At 41.8% G+C, this 25,770-nt stretch overlaps 1 protein-coding gene across 2 annotated transcripts in view; it reads right to left on the bottom strand.

Annotated features, from left to right (window-relative positions):
• TSPAN12 (tetraspanin 12) overlaps positions 1 to 10,235 on the bottom strand; it is a 65,932-nt gene extending 55,697 nt beyond the window's left edge. Inside the window, exons 1-2 of one of the 2 annotated variants that reach the window (XM_027102091.1) lie at positions 9,687 to 10,233; positions 8,583 to 8,718 (exon numbers count right to left, since the gene is read on the bottom strand). In XM_027102091.1, coding sequence (XP_026957892.1) covers positions 8,583 to 8,648 — 66 coding nt within the window. In that variant the 5' untranslated portion in view covers positions 8,649 to 8,718; positions 9,687 to 10,233. Of the gene's footprint in view, positions 1 to 8,582; positions 8,719 to 9,686 lie in introns of both variants that reach the window. The other variant, XM_027102093.1, reaches the window with a different exon arrangement.
• Between the last annotated feature and the right edge of the window lie 15,535 nt (positions 10,236 to 25,770).

Genomic DNA, 25,770 nt, shown 5'->3' with positions numbered 1-25,770 from the left:
AGGTCTAACAAATGGACGGGAAAGGCCGCTCTGGATAGAACTGTCTATTGGACTTCCATAGCCATTCTTATTTTTGACATCTCTAAAACTGAACTCATTTTCATTCTTCTCGAAACCTGTGTGTCCCTCCCACTGTTTTTCCTGTCTCGGTAAATGGTATAATCAATGCTTCAGTCACATCCACTGGCACCTTGGCAAGCAGCCTGAACCTCTCCCTCTTCCTCAGTCCTACATCTAATTGCTTTCAAGTCCAACGGATTGTTCCTGCAACACACCTGATAAATTCCTCCCCCTTTCCTGCCATTCTGGCTAGTTCAAGCCCTCAGTCTCTTGCCAGGCAATTATAATCACCTTATAATAGAACTCTCCAGCTCACAGATTCCACCTCAAATTCACCCTTCAGTTAGCTTTATAAAACACAGATCGAGCGATTCTGCTTATAAAGCTCTAATAGCTGCCCCTTGGGGCCCCTCCCCATCTCTCACTTCCACTTCCCCCAACTCTCTCTTAGAGAATAAGTTTAAACTCTATAGCAGGACACACAGGCCCTCTTCAGTCACCCTTTGACCTATCTCTTCAACTTATTTCCTGCCAACTCCTTCCCACACACATTCTGCCCTTGGATGAAAAAAGTCCTGCTTGTGCTTCTCTGATATGCACCACACAGACCTCCCAAACCTATGGCTTTGCCCATGCAGTTCCCTCTGCCTGGAATGCAATCCTGCCCCAGCCTTTCCATATCATGAGCAGAGCAACCTTATCCTTAAAGACCAGCTCAAACATCAGCTAGAATATAAAGTTTTCCTCCCAGCTCCCTCCTTACCCAGAGTCAACACTCTTGTCTAGACTTCACAGAGCAGTTATCTACCGTCGCCTATTTTTACCCACCCATCTCATTCCACTAGAGGACACAGACCACTGCCTCTAGCCCCATCTCACAGTAGAGTACCAGGCCCAGTAGTAAGACCTGATACATATTAGATGAATGAATGAGAAAATAATTAAAGAAAGATGATTTCAACTTGCCAGATAAGCTAACTATTGGAGAACTTTAGCAAAATTAGGAGATGCTTTAAGTAGAACTGAGCTTTCTATCACTGGACGTTTTCCAGCAGAGAGATGCTTGCTGAATTACATGATGAAAAATTTATATATCAGGTCAGAAGCTGGCTTAAGTGTTCTCAAAAGTCGTTTAAACTACAAATGTTGCATTCTACTTAGCCCCGCTGTTTTTTTCACTGTAGTCACCGAAGCATTGTAGCTGTGCAGAGAACATCAGTAGAAATAAATAATATCAACACAAAGCTTTATCTCACAGTAAACAAGCAATTCTGAAAATACACTGCTTTTTATTATGACCTTATTTCCAGCCGCATTAAATGGCTGAGAAAGTTCAATTCTCAAAGAGTGATTTTACTTACTGTTGAGAAAATAATAACAGTAACAACAAATACAGTGCATGCTATAGCAAGGAACTAAGCTAAAATGAGACAAGGTCACTTCAATAACTAATCCTAATGCTATTAAATCTAGAAGGACAAATTATGCAACCAATTCAGGACTCCTTACAAATAATGGTATTTTCTACTAACTTTCCAAATTAAAATAATTCTTCAACTGTCATTCATGATGATTAAATTATTAGGACACTGTAGTTATCACATGTAACTAGGTTTATAGCTCCTTACATCTTCTCCAGTATTGCAAAATATTATCTGTAGTTCAAGGAAATATTTAGAAAATAACACAAAGATTACTTTAGAGAAATATATTTAATATACTACTTAGCAGGACCTCTGCCACCTTCTGTCTTGCAAAAAACGTTCAGAAAATGCTAGCTCTCAACAAATATTTATAAAAATGAAATTTGCTGTGTTGCAGATATATTCTGGTTTTGCTTGAATTTAATCATGTAAAAAAAATAACAAGAATCAAGTTGTTTCCTATATCAGAATTTATTATGAAATGTATACCTATAGTTTCCAGGAAGTAAGGTTGCAGTCAAAAAATAGACATTTACATCCTTCAACTGTCTGGCATATATAATATATATTCTTATATAAGGTGACAGTAACACTAATCATTTCTGCTCAAGGCGGACAGATGTCTAAAGCCAGCCACCTAACCTTTTCTTTTTATGTCAAATCTGTTAGCAAAGAGCAGAATGTGGAAGAGAGACCAGGAACTTAGTTACATTTCTGTCTCTACAGAGAACTTGGACGAGTAATTCAAACTTTTAGAAACTCTTTTCGCTCATGATGAAAATGGAAAAATTGAACTAGATGCTTTTAAAATTCCCTTTTTTTCTTAAAAACAAAAGGATTCCAATTATTATTTATTAAAATGTAAAGGTAAATCAATGTTTTTCGGTTTGTTTTTGTTTTTTTTGCGGTACGCGGGCCTCTCACTGTCGTGGCCTCTCCCGCTGCGGAGCAACAGGCTCCGGACGCGCAGGCTCAGCAGCCATGGCTCACGGGCCCAGCCGCTCCGCGGCATGTAGGATCCTCCCGGACCGGGGCACGGACCCGTGTCCCCTGCATCGGCGGGCGGACTCTCAACCACTGTGCCACCAAGGAAGCCCGGTAAATCAATTTTTGATAATTTGGAGGCTAGCAGTCCAAGGCAAGTACTTCCCAGGAACATGTCTGTCTCAGTTCCCAAGCCTGCTCCCATCCACCTTTTAATCAGTTCATGCCTCAACCAGCTTCCCTTCTGGGGGTCTGGGGGGGGAGCCGGGAGCAGCAGAAAAAAAGCAAACAGATCAGACTATTTGCCTGAAAGCACGGGCACTGTAAATGATGGCTGAAACAAGTTCCGAAGATTCCTTGTGGGTATCATTTAAGCACGAACATCTACTAATTAAGGATGAATAAATCAATAGCACCTTGGAGCTGTGCTGACTAATAGTTTTTATAGATCATGTTGCCCTGCAGACAGGGTGACCATACATCCTGCTCTGACCAGGATGGTTCCACTTTAAGCCTCTGTTGTCCTGTCATCATTATTAATAGAGACAACCCCTTATAACTTCACTCTCAAAATTGTCCTGATTTCCACAATAAATGATCTGGTCACCCTATAGGCAATGCAGGCAAAAGAAGGGTGAAAGGCCTCATTCTACACCGTAGTTTCTGTGCAGCCCAATGGCCCAGCCTGTGACTGTTCTGAGTGGGGAACGATGCCTGAGGGGCCTGTGAGTCCAGTTGGCAGCAGGGCTGGGCCCCAAGGAAGCCTCCACGCCCTTCTCCTTCTCGAAATGCTTCCTTAAGAAGCATGCAGTGGCCTGTCTTTGCTCAGCTGAGCCAACCGCATTAAGAAAAGTGTATTAGCTTTGCCCCTGAGACTAAAGCTTATTGAATGTTTATTTTTAAAAAGCACTAACATTTCTCGAAGGGCTCTCCTTTATTCCTTAGGAAGAGTTAAAGTAAACTGGAATGCCTTTCATAGTACAAAATTGTGGGGGGGTGGAGAGCAACAATTCAAAAAGTAGTAGGGCTTCCCTGGTGGCGCAGTGGTTGAGAGTCTGCCTGCAGATGCAAGGGATGCAGGTTCGTGTCCCGGTCCGGGAAGATCCCACATGCCACGGAGCGGCTGGGCCCGTGAGCCATGGCTGCTGAGCCTGCACGTCCGGAGCCTGTGCTCCGCTACGGGAGAGGCCACAATAGTGAGAGGCCTGCGTACCGCAAAAAAAAAAATAAAAAATAAATAAAAAAATAAAAAGTAGTATTTTAACATGAGTATATAAATGCTGTGTGAATGCAAATACCCACTTGCCCAGAATCTCTTTAGGGACTACGGGGGTCAGACACCTAAGGTTCACTATAGAAAACCGGAGAAAAACAAACAGAACATTGAGTCTTCTGTTTTCTTCATCTAGCTTGCATATATCCCAAAAGTGTGAACCAGATTTCCTGTCTGCTTTTTAGGCTTTCTTTTATAAGCTTCTTTTCGTATTTTGTCGAGGGTAGTTCCTCTCTCTTGCTACTCTTTGGTAATGGTAAGTGAAAGACAATGGCTCTTATCTGCTGGTAAGAAAAGAGAGTTTAAAACTACAGGTGGGATATTATACTTTTAGAAAATAATAAACAAACGTGATGAATGTTAAGTGTTCACCAATTTCAAGAATTTCCAAGAAGAACCATATGTATCCATTTTTCCAACAGCAGAAAATTATCATCTAAGAATGGCAAACACTCACATCATAAAGCCACAGAAGTTGTCTTTAAAATGGAGGAAAGCTTTCATTTATGAAATAGTATGGCATTTAAAAAGTAAAAGTGTGATACATTTGAAGTAAAAATAACCCATTTCCTTGCTCTATCGTGGCCAGAATGTGAATCATGGTCTCCAAAGAGCTCTCAGGGCAGTTTACTCACGTGCACTGTGTCTCATGTGCCTTTTCCCGTTACAAATCCACAAAACTCATGACAAACCTCGAAGGTCCAGTATCTGTCTGCCAGCCCCAGTAGAGCTGAACCGGGATCATGCTTCTTTACAAGTGAAAGAGCCACTTCAACAGATGGCAAATCAAGGTGACCGGATCCACAGCAATGAAAGAATGCAGTGCATCTGTGATCTTGAATATTCTGTGGATTGTTTCCTCTTAGACAGGTCTATACCTCCCACTTAAAAAAATTAAATATGCAAGATACACGTTTTTACTGAAAAAAAAATTTCACTGTTTGAGATTCAACTCCCAGAACAGAAAAACAAAATTGTATAGGTCCTCAGTGTTTTTCCAAATAAGATTTATTTTTCTTTCCCTAAAATCTTTGTTGGGTAGAGAAAGGGAGAGGGTACCAGTATAGTAGAAATAGATAAGAAAAAGTCTATTTCAGATGCTAGGAGAAGAGTAAAAGGATACAGCTTTTGATCCTGCAGTTAATGAGTACAGGTATCTCAATCCCACAAAACTAGAGGCCAGTACAGTCGCCCTCTCCACACTCAGGATGAGCTCAGGTTCACGCCACACTAGTTTGTTCTCCTTCTAATTCCAATGAGAACTAAAAGCAAGGACTAAAGACTTGCTCCTCCAGATGGGGCACTCAGACCAGCAGCAACAGTGTCACAGAGGGGCTTTTGAGAAATGCAGACTCTCAGGCCCAGCCCCAGACATACTGAATCAGAATTTGCATTTTAACGAGATGCCCAGGTGATCTGTATGCACGTGGAGGTTTGAGAAGCACTGCTCTAGGGGACTTGGAATGAGCAGGTGGACAGCTAATCCCTTCCTACTGAAGATGTTTATTTCTCTGCTGCAAATAAATTCAGCACCGTTTCCAATAGTACAACGTCTGCCGCACTTAGAGAAAAAAAAAATTGGACTTTGAATCCCTATTCTGCTACTTACTGGCAAGTTAATGAGCTTCACTGAGTAACTTCTCTTTACCACCACCCGCCATTTTCCAGGCGGAAAACGAGAATTAGATGAGAATTAGATGAAAGAGTAGTGTAAGGATGCCCAGGAATGTGTGAGGCACAAGTAAGGAAATACAGGATCTGCAAACATTGCTTTAACTTTGAAAGAATAACACCAATGTCCCCAAAGTTAGCATATACATTTCATATAATTCCAAAAAACTCCTGACAGATATTTTAATTGTATAAAATCATCTCAAAGAAAAAGAAACCTTAATCAAGACAAGAAAGGCAGGTGCTTTAAAAGAACAGAAGAATAAAAAAAGATTATATAAAATTCTAGAGAAAAATTCTACCGAAAAAACATATAAAAATTTGTTTATATAAAGTGATGCTCAAGCTCACTGATAGCGGGGGAGGTAAAGAATAAAGTAACAGTGGAATAACACTTTGAACCTCTTAGATTGGTAAAAATTTAAAAGTTTCATAAGACGGCAGCAACATTATATGTATATGATGTACATATAATGAGGTATATTGGTGCTTCTATTCCTAGGAGATAGATTCCCAGGACAGGATTACTGGGTCAAAGGAATGGAGGAGCGGTAGCAATAGTAGCAGTATTAATCACAACAATAACCATTACTACTACAAGGATTCCTTTGACTCATCCATCCATCTCCTGGTAATCTACTTATTACAGTAAACTATTCGTGAGCATCATTATTGCAGTAGTAGTAACGACTGCGGGTACTACAGCTACTATTGCTACCGCTACGACCTAGATAGCGCTTATTAAGTGCCACTGTTCAAGCACTTCACATATATTGAGTCTAATCCCCCAACAACTCTAAAAAACTCTAAAAAATAGGAACCATTCCTATTTTGCAGACTAGGAAACTGAGACACTTAAACGTGCCTGGCACACATAGTAAGAACTACATAAATGTTAGCTATTTTGTTGTCATCATTACATATCCTCTGACATAGCAATCCCGCTCCTGTAACTCTAACCAAATGAGAAAAACAACCTAACAAAAAATGTCATGAATATCTATATGAATGTACATGAATGGGTATACGTGGACAGGTATGAGTAAATACATCTTTGTATGAAATAAAGAAAAATAGGGCTTCCCTGGTGGCGCAGTGGTTGAGAGTCCACCTGCCGATGCAGGGGACACGGGTTTGTGCCCCGGTCCGGGAGGATCCCACATGCCGCGGAGCGGTTGGCCCTGTGAGCCATGGCCGCTGAGCCTGCGCGTCCGGAGCCTGTGCTCCGCAATGGGAGAGGCCACAACAGTGAGAGGCCCGCGTACAGCAAAAAATAATAATAATAATAAAATAAAGAAAAATACAGAGGGATGCTGAGTAGGCAGTAAATTCGGATTATTTTGTTGGTGGGGAGATGATATTTGGAGAAGAGGAGGGCTGGAGAAAGGGGGAAGCAATTTTAATAAATCAGAACACACAGAAAGTGAGAATGTTGAAGTACAGGATAACAACAAAGAAATAACATTTTACATTCTTTGGGGACACAAAGAGCCCTGGAGGAGTTTAAGGAATAGGCATTTTTAAGCAAATGTCATTACTCAGAAGAGTAATATTTTTGTTAAGTGATTTGGGTTCCCCTCCACACACACACATAATACAAGTTATTGAGAAAATTTCCAAAACATTATTCTATGTTGCACAAAAAAAGTCCTAGTAATTCCAAGGTTCGAACACAGTAATCGTCCATGTAAAGGCACCGTCTAGGGGCAAGAAAGCTGAGTTCTGCTCCTGGCACTGTCACCATTGGGCCATCTGACCTTTGGCTTCCCGTCACTAACCTACACTTAGTTTTCTCATTCCCAAAGTAAGGAAGTTCGACCAGATCATCTTAAATCCCCTTTTAGTTATAAAAATGTGATGATTCTGTAATTAAAAACAATAAAGTAGAAAAGTGAAAAACTAATAAACAGAAGTGACAATTATCACACATTTTAAAGGAACAAAGTTCAAAATCTTAATACCCTATAGCTAAGCAGGTAATTTAATGACCTTAATTAAATTAAGTTTGTACATTAAATTAAATGTACATTTAATTTGTACATTTTTAGAATTAAAAACTGCAATAAGATCAGTTAGGTATTTTATATTTCCAAGTGGTGAATATAACAACTCAATGCTTTAAGTTTCATGTTGAGAAAAAAAGTTGCCAGTTTAGATATCTTTCAGATTACTTCCTGACGTAAGGCTTCATTTGTCACCTTAAAATGGAGCCATCCATAAGGAGTAGTTCAACCAAAATGTCATTCTCTAGAGACCACATGTCATAACTCTACAAAAAAAAAGCTGATAAATGCCAGCTAGTCAGCCAAATAAATAAATTACTCATTAAAAACTGTAACAGAACGTTTTGAATATAAATTATTAATAGAACACAAATTTGGGGGAAAAAAAACTAACTGCTTAAGCAGGACAGCTTCCTGAAGCAACATTCAATGTTTAAATTTTTACAGTTTCCTCAAAAGTTTTGTAAATAACAATGTGATTATTAATAACACTTAATGAAAATTTATGCCTGGGTGCAATGCATAAAAAGTCACTAACTCACAGGGCATAAAGATTTCCATGAGCTTGTTAAATTTTATGTAGTTTATTTCCTTAAATGGTTATGGGATTTTCCAAAAGCATACACAAAATTCCTTAAAGCTCTGCCAACTTAGAAATAGTTACACGGAAACCACCTTTTCAGACTATATGGAATCTCCCAGAAAAATCTACTTAGTCTTTTGATAGGATATCTGGGTATGAATTCCTACAAAAACATAGTAAGACTTCTGCCCCCACCAGATTTTATAGGATGACGTAAGGAAACAATTTATGGCTTGCACAGTTATCTGAAATTCCTGAAAACAAGCAGTTCCCTAAGTAGTGTGTCAAAATTTTCTTATCTACAAGCACAAGCACGTGCATTTATTTATATCCCCAGATTAACTTCAAGTCTAATTTTACTGCCACTAGTATCCAGCGGTGGATTTCTTTTTTCTAATTACAAATGGAACTTGAGCTAGATCAAAGGCATTTTAAGGTCAAAATTTACTTCTCTGAAAAATAGAGGGTGTGATCCCATGTAATTAATTAATGCTTAGCCATGCCCTTTGGCGCATTACGTGGTGGCTATAGGAAACCGAGTCCAGCCGTCCCCACCTGTTGGTGCAGTGGACTGCTTGACTTACCCAAAAGAGCAGATTGAGCGCGTAGAGCAGGCAGCGCAAACACTTCACAGAATCTTCTCTGGCCATTGTGAGCCCCGGGAGGGAGAAGCCCCATCCTTTCACCACATCCTACCCCCACGGGCAAAACAGCAGCGATCTGCAGAGGGCGGGGGATAACAGGGGACTTCTCACCACCGCGCTCCTCACCCCCAGCCCATCCCTCCTCTGCCAGCCCTCAGCTGGGTGCAGGTCTGGTCCGAAGCCTAGTTCATTCGAGACATCGCTTCATCGAAAATCATTTGTTAAAGTTATAATAGTAACCTAAACTCCCCAAAGTTCCAAACAGGCTTCAGATAACACCTGCTGGGAAGAGAAAAGATTGTCTCCCCGGATGAATGAAGGCGCGCAGTAAACTCGGGTTCTCAGGGGACACGCGGCGGTGTCCTCTGAATTCTGATGAGACGCTCTTTAAAACCTCCCTCAGTCCACGCCCCTCCTCGGGGAGAGCTCTGCTTCGAACTGTCCCGAAGGTTGGAAACCACACTCCCGTCCCCCCCCCCACCCGGAGATGTCACAGACGCCGCGGGCGGCACCGAAGGTGAGAGTGTTCCTCTCACTGGGACAGTTCCTGGGCCCCCCGCCTCCGCACCCCCTTCGCCATCCCGCAGCTCGGGTGTGAACGCGGGGCGCTGGAGGGGGCGCAGCGCTGAGCTGGGATTCCGCCCGGCGACTAGAGTTTCTCCGGGAGAACACGAGAAATGATGTTTGGGCCCCGGAATGATGGATTAGCCGGGGGCGGCGGGCGGGGAGCGGGGAGGGGCGCACGGGAATTAGGGCCGGTGCAGCTGTGCAGACGCCGGGTTAGTCATTCACGTCCCCCTCCCCCGGCCCCGGCCCCGGCCGCGACCCGGCTCTCCCAGCCGCCCGAGGAGCACAAAGCCGAGCGCGGTCAGCCGCCCCGCCACCCGGGCGCGCGCCCCCGGCAGGGCGCGCGGGGAAGCGCCGGCGGCGGGGAGCCCCGAAGCCAGCACTCTAAGTAGTTTAGCACACAGCGCCGGGGGCAGCCGCCGCCGGCGGGCTGGCGGGACAGCGGGCAGGAAGGACGACAGACGCGCGGCCACTCACCGTCGGCGCTGGGCTCCGCGCCCCGATCCCGCCGGGGGACAGTCGGGGACGCACTGCGGGGGCTCATCGGGGCAGCGCCGCTCCTCCTGGAAAGCCGCAGGGCTGCATTGACTCAAACTGGAGAAGCTTCCTTCTCTTCCTCTCCCCCCGCCGCCGCCGTCGCCGCCTCCTGGGAAAAGGGGGAAAAAAAAAAGTCCTGGGCAGCAGTTGCTGGAAAGTCTCTGCTAAGCCACCTCCCAGCGCCGCTGTCCCTCCCAAGTCCTCGCCAAGTCCGGACGAGGCAGCGGCGGCAGCCAGGGCCAGCTGCACGAACTCTCAGCGCATGCTCGGGCCGCCGGCTGCCCGGGTTGGATCTTAATGGGTGTTTCTGGTCCCCTCACGAGGCGTGAGCCCCCGAAGGGACGCCTCACCTCTACAAGGGCCAGAGGGAGAAAAAACCTAGGGACTTTGGAGAAGTCCGCGCAGCAAGCCCCTTAAAAATGGTGGTGTCGGAGGAGGGGAGGCTGGGTTATAACCATAGGGAACAGGCTTTTATTATATGAAAATATTTGTGTTTGAGAAGGGGGGTGAAGGAGTGGCCCAACCCGATTCCTGCAATGAGAAACTAGTTTTCACAACCTTTCTAGAACCACCTCCTGCGATTTGTCACTAACATGGTGCCCTGTGCTCCTTCTTATTGCTTTGTTGCCCTCCCTGATTTAAAAAAAAACACTTCTTTCCCACTTCCATGGTGCACTAATAGCATTTACTTACACCCCAGGGTAGACATGTGGAGATCTGACGGCCAGAATAGGAAGAACATGCTTAACTCTTTCACAAGTAATGCAAAGTTTCAAAAATTTTCTCGCAATAGGATTGTTTGAGCTTTAACAGGGTAATTTATCTTGAATTGTGTATATGGTAATGGGTTTTGAATTTTTTTAACAAAAAATTCAGGAAGTATTCATAGTAGGAGACTATACTTCTAAAAGTACCTTCCCTTTTGAAAGTAAGAAATTTCAGACGTAAAATATGGTGGAATTTTGATGTTTTATGCCTTGTGATAGTCCACATCTATGACTACTTCTGTGTGCATTGTGTGGCAAATAAAACTTCACTGACAAATGTGAATTACTTGAAATATAAACATCTTTGAGAAAACCTAATAATAGGCGTCCTCCTTCAATTTCCTTGGGGGGTGGGGAATAAAATGGAGTCCTGTGTCCATCACCGCCTATCTAGAGTCAGTTGCTACAAGACCAGGGTGACGAAGAAACACACACTCTCATGTGGAGAGAAGTAAAATTAAGACCTAAAGAGAACTTGAGTGTCCTGGGTTATGGGAGGAAAAGTCTTGGCAAGCGAGTCACTAAGCTGTGTGTAAGGCAGCAAGCTCTAAAGAGCATGAAAGCCATCGACTCCAAGTACCAAGACAAATGTCCAGTCATCCACCAAATGACACTACCTCTGGCAACAGAGTATCTTCTGGAGTCAGAGAGAAGAGCAAAGAAACCCACTTTAATCCTCAGTTACTGCTCAAATGAGGGTGTACGCCAGTTACAAGCAGAGGGCTGCTGAAACCACCCACCATCTGAATGCTGTTGGTGCCACACATTCCTCTAAGTGACAGAAAAATCCCCACGTTGAGGGCAGTCTATGACTGCCATTAAAACTGACAGAAAGAGTGCAAATCATTCCCAGGTCTCAGAACAGAGATCCTCTTCTATTTCTAGAAAGCAGTGAAGTACCTTTTAAGTCATAAACCTTGAAGGGCCCTAGAATAATAAAATTTTAGAGGAAGATGCTTTAGAAGTACATCTCCCACCACCCCCACCCGCTTTTAGTAAATGAGGAATATAGAGCCATGAGAAGTTTTCAAAGTTGCTCATTTACACCTCTCGTTAAATCAGATCCCAAGCGAAAATCCAGAATCATACTCTCTAACTAGTTCAGTGATTCTCAAAATTGCTGTATATTAGAACCACTTAGGGAGTTTTGGACAAATCCTAATGCTCAGGCTATAGCCCACACTAATTAAATTGGAATCTCTGCAGATGTGGCCTGGGCATCCAGATTTTTCAAAGTTTGCAGGGTAATTCTAATCTGCAGCAAAGTTTGAAAACCACTGCAACTAACACTTTACAGATGCCTTAAAACTAGCAAAGGAGTTTCTTCAGGTTTAGTTGGATCAAATCCCTCACCTGTGAATTGATACCTGGGATTATTCCTATGTTAGAAGTTAAGAAGAAAACAGAGCTGCAGTTACTGTTCTCATATTCCTGAAGAATGGTATATCAAAGTCTGTGATCAACATCTCAGCAGGGGAGACCTCACCACATTTGAGGCATTGCAGAACTGGGTAGTTTTAATAGCTTAAACCTGACCATACCTCCCTATAACTGGTACCACTCAACTCTAGTTCTTCTGCCTTTTGGAATCCACAGCAGGAGCAATCCTTCTCCCATATGACAGCCCTTCAACTCCCTGAGGGCAGCTTCTAGTCCCCTCCTCTCTAAGTCTTCTCTTCTCTAGGATCATAGAAGCGCAGTAAGACTTGACATCACAGCTGTCATTCTGTCGGCTCTACATTTTTCTCTGTGAGAATAACGTTTTTGTGCACAAAGGTAGGATAGAAAAATCCCAAAATGGGCATTACAGTTTGAATGTAGAATAACACATTAGGAAGGCGGAATGGTCTGTTCATTGCCCGTGAAGTAGGAACCCAGTTCTCTGGCCATGTATACGTCACTCGTGTACCTTTGAGTGTGTGGCCACATGCTGAAGATACTAAGAATAAGATGGGTCCCTGTCCTTCAAGAAAAGGCAAAACTCTTCTTTTCCGTTTAGAAAGCAATAGCAGCTACTATCTACGAGCAGTCTCATGTGTGTCATTCCTACAGTCAGGAGCAAAACTCAGCTAGCTAAGCAGTAATGTAATACAAGTTCTTCACTCCACAAGGCAGCTCATTTGTCTACATCTTATTGCACTCAATCTGCTCAAGTTGTGCAGAGGGAAGGAACTGCATAGGTATTTGGTAGGATGACTGAATTTCTGTTGCTTCTTGGTATAATACCCTTACAGTACACCTGCAACGGTCCTTCACAATCAATACAGGAAAGATGTTTTGAGAAGTATTATGTTTTGATAAGTATTATGTGTCTGACATCATAGATGCTTCTCATAAAATGTCTTATTAATTCCTCATAACGACACAGTTGGATACTGAGACTCGGAGAGTTGATTTCTCCAGGGCCATACTGGTAGTAAGAAAAGAAAGTGAGATGCTAAGATCGGTCTGACTCTTTCCACTGTTAATCTGCATTACAATAATATTTCAAATCTTGGTGGGAATTCACTGACAAGTTTCAAGAATAAAAATATTCTAGGCAATTATTATTACTTCTTGAGCATACGAGGCTGAATTTCAAATATGTATACTCTAACTGTGACTGGCGAAGCTACTTTCACCTTTTACTTCTGAAAGAGTATACTCAGTCAGACCTGAGAAAAGCCTTTCGGCACTGAATTACGTAGACTTCACTCACTACAAGCTTAAGGTTGGCAAATATAAAATGCAGGATGCCCATTTAGGTTTGCATTTCAGATCAACAACAAATAACTTTTCAGCATAAGGATGTCCCAAATATTACATGGGACAAGTATAACATTGGACAAACACATACTAAAAAATTATTCATTGTTTATCTGAAATTCAAATTTAACTGTGCATCCTACATTTTTATTTGCTAATTCTGACAATCCTATGCAAACTAGAAAATTCAACTCAAAGTACTACAATAATGATATAAGTAAATATATAATTTCACATAACAGTGTGTGTTCAAAAATAGCAATCTATCCAGTCAGCAATGACTTCAGTTCTTTTTCCAGCTTGCTTTTTTGATATATACAGCGTGTCAACTAACGTCCTTGGGCTACATCTTCTTATACTCACAAGATAACTGTGCAAATCCAGGCACTACGTACAGTTATCACTTCTTCTTGAGAAGGAAGAAACTCCTCCCACCTATGGCTCTCCCTTATGATCAAGGAACCCTCTCCCAGAAGTTTTGCAGCAGGTTATCTGTTATGATTCATTAGCTAGAACCCTGTCACATACTGATGTATGCATGGATTATTGGCAAGGCTATGGGTCAGCCATGACTGGTTTAAAGCAATCAAGATGCCTTCCCTGTGCCTGGAGTGACTCTTCTCTGAAGCGCACGGCCAAACAGAGGAGGGTAGATAATAGAAAATAATCAGATTTTTGTTTGAACTGCGGGGTAGAGAAAAAACTGCGTGCTGCCGTCTTCTCTCGCATTCACTGCTGAAACAACCCAGCTCTTAGCCAACAATTTCTGTGGCACTACTCAGCAAAGGCCCTTAGTTCCTGAGAGAACCACTGAAGCAGGAACCTCCTGGCAACAGCAAAGAACCCTAAGAAAACCCAGATCACATCATTTCCATCCCACGCCATCAGCTTACATCCTGTACCCACATTTGCCTTTGTACACCATATGATTGAATAGAGAGCTGTCCAGGAGCAAGCATGAGCATTTGAATGAGAAAGCAGGTTCTGGCAGCGGTGCCCCACTCTGCCCAGCCCGTCCCACGGGTTCTGCGGGCCAGTGTGGAGAAGTCCCCTTCTGGGGGCTCTTCTGCCCCTCATCAGGGTTTTGAAGTTGGAGTCACAGGGGCCAATAACTCATCACGCCAGCACTTTGCAGGCTGCTGCTCTGCCAGCGACTCCGTGGAGTCCTTCATCTCCCAAACACTCAAAGCTGAGCAGGGAAGGAAACACGGCTGGGAAGAGTGTAGCCCTGGGACTGGGACAGGGGATTTGGGTCAGAAGACATGAATTTGCAAACTACTATTTTCTAGTAGCCTCTTTGAACTCACGCTTAATGATGTATGACTTATAGGCCTATTGTAAGGATCATTTTTTAAAAAAATACAAGATATAAATGGAGACAGACCTTCAAGATGGTGGAAGAGTAAGACGTGGAGATCGCGTTCCTCCCCACAAATACATCAGAAATACATCTACATGTGGAACAGCTCCTAGAGAATACCTACTGAACGCTGGCAGAAGACCTCAGACCTCCCAAAAGGCAAGAAACTCCCCACGTACCTGGGTAGGGCCAAAGAAAAAAGAAAAATCAGAGACATAAGAATAGGGACGGGACCTGCACCAGTGGGAGGGAGCTGTGAAGGAGGAAAGGTTTCCACACACTAGGAAGCCCCTTCACGGGCGGAGACTGCAGGTGATGGAGGGGGTGAGCTTCGGGGCCACGGAGGAGAGCGCAGCAACAGGGGTGCGGAGGGCAAAGCGGGGAGATTCCCGCACAGAGGATCGGTGCCGACCAGCACTCACCAGCCTGAGGGGCTTGTCTGCTCACCCGCTGGGACGGGTGGGGGTTGGGAGCTGAGGCTAAGGCTTTGGAGGTTGGATCCCAAGGAGAGGACTGGGGGTGGCTGCATGAACACAGCCTGCAGGGGGCTAGTGCGCCACGGCTAGCTGGGAGGGAGTCTGGGAAAAAGTCTGGAGCTGCCTAAGAGGCAACAGACCATTGTTTCAGGGTTCGCGAGGAGAGGGGTTTCAGAGCTCCGCCTAAACGAGCTCCAGAGACGGGCGCGAGCCGTGGCTACCAATGCGGACGCCAGAGACAGACATGAGATGCTAAGGCTGCTGCTGCCGCCACCACGAAGCCTGTGTGCAAGCACAGGTCACTATCCACACCCCACTTCTGGGGAGCCTGTGCAGCCCGCCACTGCCAGGGTCCTGGGATCCAGGGACAACTTCCCCGGGAGAACACATGGCGTGCCTCACACTGGTGCGTCACACCGGCCTCTGCCACCACAGGCTCACCCCGCAACCATACCCCTCCCTCCCCCCAGCCTGAGTGAGCCAGAGTCCCCGAATCAGCTGCTCCTTTAACCCCATCCTGTCTGAGCGAAGAACAGATGCCCTCAGGCGACCTACATGCAGAGGCAGGTCCAAATCCAAAGCTGAACCCCTGGAGCTGTGCGAACAAAGAAGAGAAAGGGAAATGTCTCCCAGCAGCCTCAGGAGAAGTGGATTAAATCTCCACAATCAACTTGATGTAACCTGCATCTGTGGAATACATGAATAGACAACGAATCATCCCAAATTGAGGAGGTGGACTTTGGGAGCAATGATATACATTTTTTTTTCCTTTTTCTCTTTTTGTGAGTGTGTATGTGTATGCTACTTTGTGTGATTTTGTCTGTATAGCTTTGCTTTTACCATTTGTCCTAGGGTTCTGTCTGTCCGTTTTCTTGTTGTTTTGTTTTGGTTTGTTTTAGGTTTTGTTTTTTTTTTTAATATAGTTTTTAGTGCTTGTTATCATTGGTGGATTTGTTTTGGGTTTCTTTGCTCTCTTCTTTCTTCTTATGTTTTCTTTTTTAAATTACTTTTTTTTAATTTTTTTAAATTATTTTTTAATTTTTATTTTAATAACTTTATTTTATTTAATTAATTTATTTATTTCTCCCTTTTCTTCCGAGCTGTGTGGCTGACAGGGTCTTGGTGCTCTGGCCAGGTGTCAGGCTTCTGCCTCTGAGGTAGGAGAGCCGAGTTCAGGACATGGTTCCGCCAGAGACCTCCCAGCTCCACGTAATATCCAACAGTGAAAACTCTCCCAGAGATCTCCATCTCAACACTAAGACCCAGCTCCACTCAACGACCAGCAAGCTACAGTGCTGGACACCCCATGCCAAACAACTAGCAAGACAGAACGCAAAACCACCTATTAGCCAAGATGCTGCCTAAAATCATAAAAAAGGTCACAGACACCCCCAACCACACCACCGGATGCAGTCCTGCACACCAGAAAGACAAGATCCAGCCTCATCCACCAGAACACAGGCAATAGTCCCCTCCACCAGAAAGCCTACACAACCCACTGAACCAACCTTAGCCACTGGGGACAGACACCAAAAACAATGGGAACTATGAACCTGCAGCCTGCAAAAAGTAAGTTAAGCAAAATGAGAAAACAGAAAAACACACAGCAGATGAAGGAGCAAGGTAAAAACCCACCAGACCAAACAAATGAAGAGAAAATAGTCTACCTGAAAAAAAATGCAGAGTTATGATACTAAAGATGATCCAAAATCTTGGAAATAGAATGGAAAAAATACAAGAAACGTTTAACAAGGACCTAGCGAACTAAAGAGCAAACAAAAAATGATGAACAACACAATAAATGAAATTAGAAATTCTCTAGAAGACATCAAAAGCAGAATAACTGAGGCAGAAGGACGGATAAGGGACCTGGAAGATAAAATAGTGGAAATAACTACTGCAGAGCAGAATAAAGAAAAAAGAATGAAAAGAATTGAGGATAGTCTCAGAGACCTCTGGGAAAACATTAAACACACCAACATTCGAATTATAGGGGTCCCAGAAGAAGAAGAGAAAAAGAAAGGGAAGGAGAAAATATTTGAAGAGATTATAGATGAAAATTTCCCTAATATGGGAAAGGAAATAGTTAAGTCCAGGAAGCACAGAGTGTCCCATACAGGATAAATCCAAGGAGAAACACGGCAAGACACATATTAATCAAACTATAAAAATTAACAACAAAGAAAAAATATTAAAAGCAGCAAGGGAAAAACAAGAAATAACATACAAGGGAATGCCCATAAGGTTAAAAAGCTGATCTTTCAGCAGAAACTCTGCAAACCAGAAGGGACTGGCAGGACATATTTGAAGTGATGAAAGGGAAAAATCCTACAACAAAGATTACTCTACCCAGCAAGAATCTCATTCAGATTTGACAGAGAAATTAAAACCTTTACAGATAAGCAAAACTAAGAGAATTCAGCACCACCAAACCAGCTTTACCACAAATGATAAAGGACTTCTCTAGGCAGGAAACACAAGAGAAGGAAAAGACCTACAATAACAAACCCAAAACAATTAAGAAAATGGTAATAGGAACATACATATCGATAATTACCTTACATGTAAATGGATTAAATGCTCCAACCAAAAGACCTAGACTGGCCTAAGACATAGACATAGACTGAAAGTGAGGGGATGGAAAAAGATATTCCATGCAAATGGAAATCAAAAGAAAGCTGGAGTACCAATTCTCATATCACACAAAATAGACTTTAAAATAAAGACTATTACAAGAGACAAAGAAGGACACTGCATAACGATCAAGGGATCAGTCCAAGAAGAAGATATAACAATTGTAAAATTTATGCATCCAACATAGGAGCACCTCAGTACCTAAGGCAAATGCTAACAGGCATAAAAGGGGAAATTGACAATAACACAATCATAGTAGAGGACGTTAACACCCCATTTTCACCAATGGACAGATCATCAAAAATGTAAATAAATAAGGAAACACAAGCATTAAATGGCACATTAAGCAAGATGGACTTAATTGATATTTATAGGACAGTAAATCCAAAAACAACAGAATACACTTTCTTCTCAAGTGCTCATGGAACATTCTCCAGGATAGATCATATCTTGGGTCACAAATCAAGCCTTGGTAAATTTAAGAAAATTGAAACCGTATCAAGTATCTTTTCCAAGCCTTGGTAAATTTAAGAAAATTGAAATCGTATCAAGTATCTTTTCCAACCACAACGCTATGAGACTAGATATCAATTACAGGAAAAAAATCCGTAAAAAATACAAACACATGGAGGCTAAACAATACACTACTTAATAACCAAGAGATCACTGAACAAATCAAAGAGGAAATTAAAAAATAACTAGAAACAAATGACAATGAAAACACAACAACCCAAAACCTGTGGGATGCAGCAGAAGCAGTTCTAAGAGGGAAGTCTATAGCAATACAATCCTACCTCAACAAACAAGAAACATCTCAAATAAACAACCTAACCTTACACCTAAAGCAATTAGAGAAAGAAGAAGAAAAAAACCCAAAGTTAGCAGAAGGAAAGAAATCATAAAGATCAGATCAGAAATAAATGAAAAAGAAATGAAGGAAACGATAGCAAAGATCAATAACACTAAAAGCTGTTTCTTTGGGAAGATTAACAAAATTGATAAACCATTAGCTAGTCTAATTAAGAAAAAAAGGGAGAAGACTCAAATCAATAGGATTAGAAATGAAAAAGGAGAAGTAACAACTGACACTGCAGAAATTCAAAGGATCATGAGAGATTACTACAAGAAACTCTATGCCAATAAAATGGACAACCTGCAAGAAATGGACAAATTCTTAGAAAAGCACAACCTTCTGAGACTGAACCAGGAAGAAATAGAAAATATAAACAGACAAATCACAAGCAGTGAAATTGAGACTGTGATTAAAAATCTTCCAAAAAACAACAGCCCAGGACCAGATGGCTTCACAGGCAAATTCTATCAAACAGTTTGAGAAGAGCTAACACTTATCCTTCTCAAACTCTTTCAAAATATAGCAGAGGTATGAACACTCCCAAACTCATCCTATGAGGTCACCATCACCCTGATACCAAAACCAGACAAAGATGTCACAAAGAAAACTACAGGCTGATATCACTGATGAACATAGATGCAAAATCCTCAACAAAATACTAGCAAACAGAATCCAACAGCACATTAAAAGGATTGTATACCATGATCAAGTGGGGTTTATCCCAGGAATGCAAAGATTCTTCAATATAGGCAAATCAATCAATGTAATACACCATATTAACAATTGAAGGAGAAAAACCATATGATCATCTCAATAGATTCAGAAAAAGCTTTTGACAAAATCCAACACCTATTTATCATAAAAACCCTCCAGAGAGTAGGCACAGAGAGAACTTACCTCAAAATAATAAAGCCCATATATGACAAACCCACAGCCAACATCGTTCTCAATGGTGAAAAACTGAAAGCATTTCCACTAAGATCAGGAACAAGACAAGGTTGCCCACTCTCACCACTATTACTCAACAGAGTTTTGGAAGTTTTAGCCACAGCAATCAGAGAAGAAAAAGAAATAAAAGGAATCCAAATCAGTAAAGAAGAAGTAAAGCTGTCACTGTTTGCAGATGACATGATACTATACATAGAGAATCCTAAAGATGCTACCAGAAAACTACTAGAGCTAATCAATGAATTTGGTAAAGTAGCAGGATACAAAATTAATGCACAGAAATCTCTTGCATTCCTATACACTAATGATGAAATATCTGAAAGAGAAATAAAGGAAACACTCCCATTTGCCATTGCAACAAAAAGAATAAAATACCTAGGTATAAACCTACCTAAGGAGACAAAAGACCTGTATGCAGAAAACTATAAGACACTGATGAAAGAACTTAAAGATGATACAGGTGGAGAGATATACCATGTTCTTGGATTGGAAGAACAACATTGTGAAAATGAGTGTAGTACCCAAAGCAATCTACAGATTCAATGCAATCCCTATCAAACTACCAATGGCATTTTTCATAGAACTAGAACAAAAAACTTCACAGTCTGTATGGAAACACAAAAGACCCCGAATAGCCAAAGCAATCTTGAGAAAGAAAAATGGAGCTGGAGGAATCAGGCTGCCGGACTTCAGACTATACTACAAAGCTACAGTAACCAAGATAGTTTGGTACTGACACAAAAACAGAAATATAGATCAATGGAACAGGATAGAAAGCCAGGAGATAAACCCATGCACATATGGTCACCTTATCTTTAATAAATGAGGCAAGAATATACAATGGAGAAAAGATATCATCTTCAGTAAGTGGTGCTGGGAAAACTGGACAGCTACATGAAAAAGAATGAAATTAAAACACTCCTTAACACCATACACAAAAATAAACTCAAAATGGATTAAAGACTTAAACGTAAGGCCAGACACTATAAAACTCTTAGATGAAAACATAAGCAGAACACTCTATGACATGAATCACAGGAAGATCCTTTTTGACCCGCCTCCTAGAGAAATGGAAATAAAAACAAAAATAAACAAATGGGACCTAATGAAACTTCAAAGCTTTTGCACAGCAAAGGAAACCATAAACAAGAAGAAAAGACAACCCTCACAATGGGAGAAAATATTTGAAAATGAAGCAACTGACAAAGAATTAATCTCCAAAACTTACAAGCAGCTCATGCAGCTCAATATCAGAAAAACAAACAACCCAGTCCAAAACTGGACAGAAGACATAAATAGATATTTCTCTAAAGAAGATATACAGATTGCCAACAAACACATGAAAGAATTCTCAACATCACTAATCATTAGAGAAATGCAAATCAAACTACAATGAGGTATCACCTCACACCAGTCAGAATGGCCATCATCAAAAAATCTACAAAAAATAAATGCTGGAGAGGATGTGGAGAAAAGGGAAACCTCTTGCACTGTTGGTGGGAATGTAAATTGATACAGCCACTATGGAGAACAGTGTGGAGGTTCCTTAAAAAACTACAAATAGAACTACCATATGACCCAGCAATCCCACTACTGGTCATACACCCTGAGAAAACCATAATTCAAAAAGAGTCATGTGCCAAAATATTCATTGCAGCTCTATTTACAATAGCCAGGAGATGGAAGCAACCTAAGTGTCCATCAACAGATGAATGGATAAAGAAGATGTGGTGCATACATACAGTGGAATATTGCTCAGCCATAAAAAGAAACGAAATTGAGTTATTCGTAGTGACGTGGATGGACCTAGAGACTGTCATACAGAGTGAAGTAAGTCAGAAAGAGAAAAACAAATAACGTATGGTAACACATATATATGGAATCTAAAAAAAAAAAAAATTGGTTATGAAGAACCTAGGGTCAGGACAAGAATAAGACGCAGACGTAGAGAATGAACTTGAGGACACGGGGAGGGGGAAGGGTAAGCTGGGATGAAGTGAGAGAGTGGCATGGACTTATATATACTACCAAATGTAAAATAGATAGCTAGTGGGAAGCAGCCACATAGCACAGGGAGATCAGCTCGGTGCTTTGTGACCACCTAGAGGGGTGGGATAGGGAGGGTGGAGGGAGACGCAAGAGGGAGGAGATATGGGGACATAGGTATATGTATAGCTGATTCACTTTGTTATAAAGCAGAAACTAACACACCATTGTTAAGTAATTATATTCCAATAAAGATGTTAAAAAAAATTGTGCAAATTAGCACTCTTGTATAAAGTCCTAGAAGAATTTCCTCTTAACGTTTATCCAAACCCATCCTCTGTACAAAGTTCAGAGATTTGGATTCATTTCACTGGCTAACATTTGTACAAATAATCCAGTCGTATTCAGTAAATATTTATTGAATTGTTACTACAAACTCAGAACTATGCTAGGAGATAGCAAAAGTTCTAACATAACTTTGACTCTCAAAGAACTTATAACATCATCGGCATACTTTCTCTTCAGAAAGTGAAACTTACAGAACTTAAGAACTCTTTCCCCTTATAAAAAGTCTTAATTGACAGTTCTCTGAAACAAACTATAAAGAAAAGGAAGGAATATAGCTTCCATTTACAAACAGCTGCGAAACCCTACTTTTCTTAGAAATATCCCTCAGGAGTTACTCCATTATCTGATGACATCAGCTTCTTATCATGTCCCCAGTACAACAGCTAGGAGAAATAAACCAATATTTACCATGAATATTAGACATTTGTCTTCATCTGCTGCCCCTTCAATTCACTTGCCATGTTTTGAAACTTTTAGTTTACTCCAACAGGGCATTAATAAGACATTTATTTATTTATGCTAGATACAAATATTTAATTTTTAAAATTATTTGCAGTCAGCTAATCCAAACTCTCGAGTGTCCTCAACCTACCACATATAAACTATTTTATGTAACAGAAACAACTGTGATCTTGTGATTATAATTCAGCCTTTACAAAAGTTCTATCGTTGAAATTTAGACTTTCTATTTTTATGTTATTATTGTGTGTATGTGTATTAGCCATAACCACGGGTGGCAAACTAGAGATGTAGTGAATTTTCATTTCATATTTCATGGTATGAATGTGTGAAGGATTGACTGATGAATATGAAAAAAAGCTAGCATTCCTGCTTTCTTTCAGTGAGGGTACTGCTTTTTCTTTTTTCGTTCCTAAGAACTAACAATTGTCATTATGTTTTACCATCTTTGAATTGTCACTATTCTCTCTTAGAAAGTAGTCTCAGAGGGTTAGTATTCACAGTAATAAAGGAAAAGATATCATGACAGGGACATAAGTCAACCATACATAACTCATACAGGTAGTTTTAATAACTTACAAGCATTTCTATTATCTTAATATATTTCTTAGCTTTATCAGGAATATTACTCACTGTAACTGACTAGAAAAAAAGACTTGGGATGTAATATGCTTGTTTTAGAAAACGTATACCTATCTTCCAAAATGACTAGTAGGAACTGAATTATGTGTTTTCCTTGTGAGTTTTATACTGATGGTGTTTTATGAGCCCCAGTCACCTTAGCATTGGGTCACAGAAAGGAAACTTCTAAGTCTGCCAAGGTGGAAATGAGTTGGTTCTCACTTCAGAGAAAGTGGCTTCAAATGTGGCAGCAGCCAGCATGGGCTGCAAGACTGACCATATGTTAACTTAATTAACTAGGTCCCAAGATCCATTCCTTAGATCAGACATAAAAATGAGAATGTAACAACTGAAAGTTTATGTTACTTAAGTTTACTCTCTGTCTCTATCTTTTCTTTCTTTTACGGTCCCCAACTTGCACATGTACTAAGAACATTATAATCATTTCTCCTCTTCCCTCCCCTCCACAAACTTCACTCTATTCAGGCCGGTGTCGCCAACTATCCCATGAACTTCATGTATTTGCTGTACATCCAAAGTTTCACAGACGTGCCTCATTCAGTTATGGGAGTGGACGGGGATGGCCAGAACCTGAAAATTAGACCAATCAATTAGGGTGTGACTGGAACTTGAGTGAGGAACCATCAAAGGGCAATGTAAATTCAGGCAGCCAACCGGAACCAAGAATGAGGGGAATGTATTGGCAAGGGCGAGGTGGAAATCTCAGCAGGAAGACAGATGGCAGCATCAGAGAGGTCCAGCAAATGGTAACAGGCAGGTGCCCTGGCAGACAGACAGAGCCCAGTGGCACAGGAGTTGGGCAGCAAAAACACGAAAAGTTTCCCAGAACAAGAAGAGGACCTGCCTCCCCTCAACACATCAAGGTGATTTAGCTCCTCTCTGCCAAGGCCCAGTCGGTGAGGCTGGTCCACAGAGATGAACGCAGGCTCCTAGAAAACCATGATTCAAGAACAAGAACCATAGTCCCAGAGACATTCCTCTAGTGTCTACTTTTAAGAGTCATAATATTAAGATTACAAAAGTTTCTGGTTTCCAGATTAAGGAAGATCTTACATGCTGGGCTAAGGAGCTGGCCCTTTATTCAGAGGCAATGGCAGCCACTGAAGGGTTTTGACGTGATCAGAAGAATAATATAACCAACAACAGCAGGGGTTTAGAGTCAGACCCGGATTGGAATGCTGGCTTCTCACTCGCTGGGCTGGTAATGTGATAATGAGCAAATGACCTCACCTCCATAGGCCTCAGTTTCTTTATCTGTATACCTACCTCCTAAAGTGGTCATGAGTGTTATGTCATAGGTGAGGGGCCTAAATTTAGCTGGGGTCACGCTGTCCTTTGAGGTTGAAGTAGAATGGCTGAGCCCCTTTCCCGCAAGCAGTGGGTAAATTTGTTTTCCCCTTGTCATCCCTCTGCAGATTCTTGAGATGGGAAAAGAATGGGAAACAGTCCTTCTAGAGTTCTGAATCAGTTTACAGGTCACCTTGTCACCCCATGTATTCTTTTCTCTAAAGGGCGACAACCTTCAGAAAAAGATCCCTTCTCTCTCAAAGTATCGCCGGTACAAGCCTCCATTCGTAGCTGCCTTTGAAGTCTCAAAGAATCTGAGAGGATTTTTGTAGCAGCATCACATACAACTCAGAAACAAATATTAGAAATCCTGGGGCTATTCTAGTACTACTTATTTCTTCCTGGTTGACTTTTCCTGAAGTTTCCATGTTGACTGACTCCCTCTTCTCTATTCTGCTCTCCCTCTGTTTATACTCCAACCACAAATTCCTAGTCATTTCCCATGCAGACGACATAGCTATCTTTTTTGTCTTATAGTCTTCTATCAAACTCTGCTCTAGAGGTCTCAGCTTTCAGACAATTCTTTTCCTAAGAGAAATTCTGATGCAAGGAAATTAGCAAGAGATTAGCAGATCAGATTAAGATACAGCCTAGAGTATAGACAGCTAGTTTTCGGAAGAGAACCTGGGATTAAGATAGCTGGGAGGACGGTGTCCCTGATGGCGCAGTGGTTGAGAGTCCGCCTGCCGATGCAGGGGACACGGGTTCTTACCCCAGTCCGGGAAGATCCCACATGCCGCGCCCGCGTACCGCACAAAAAAAAAAAAAAAAAAATAGCTGGGAGGAGTCATTCTGGGATCAGAACAAATAGCAGACCCTGACCTTGGAAATTTCCTTCCAAGAAGCTACATTTTGATTGGATTAGGTTATAGAGGACTATTTGCCTGGTGGCATTACTGAAAACAGTATAGGCAACAGCAGCCAATTCGTGGAGTTTACCAGCTGTCTGTGGTCAAGGACAGAGTAGAAGAGAGCCCTACCCGTCCCACTGTCACCCCAGGCTGGCGGGGGCACACCCAGAGCTGTGCCATCCTGAGGAGCAACATAAGAGGCTTAACACCATGCCGGGAAATGGACTTCACTCAAATGACCCAGGCAATCCCTCAACAAATAAACAAGCAAATAACAATAACAAGCCCCAAAGTGGGAGGGAGTGACCAGAACCTAGAGTTGCACAGTGAATTATCTAAAATACCTAGTTTCCAACAACAAAAAAAAAATGTTGAGGCCTGAAAAGAAACAGGAAAGTGTGACTCATATGCCAGGGACAAAAAGCAGACAACAGAAACTGCTTGTGACAGTGACCTGATGTTGGGTCTAACAGAAAAAGATGTCAAAGTAGCCATTATAAATATACTTACAGCACAAAAGGAAGTACGGCTAGAGAAGTACAGGAAGGAGTGACGGCAGTGTCACATCATATAGATAATATCAATCAAAAGATATAAATGATAAAAGC

The sequence above is a fragment of the Aethalodelphis obliquidens genome, unplaced genomic scaffold, assembly GCF_003676395.1.
Source record: "Aethalodelphis obliquidens isolate GAN/ISIS:26980383/991018 unplaced genomic scaffold, ASM367639v1 scaffold5, whole genome shotgun sequence".
NCBI classification, from domain to species: Eukaryota; Metazoa; Chordata; class Mammalia; order Artiodactyla; family Delphinidae; genus Aethalodelphis; species Aethalodelphis obliquidens.
This window is presented reverse-complemented; position numbering and strand designations above follow the sequence as displayed.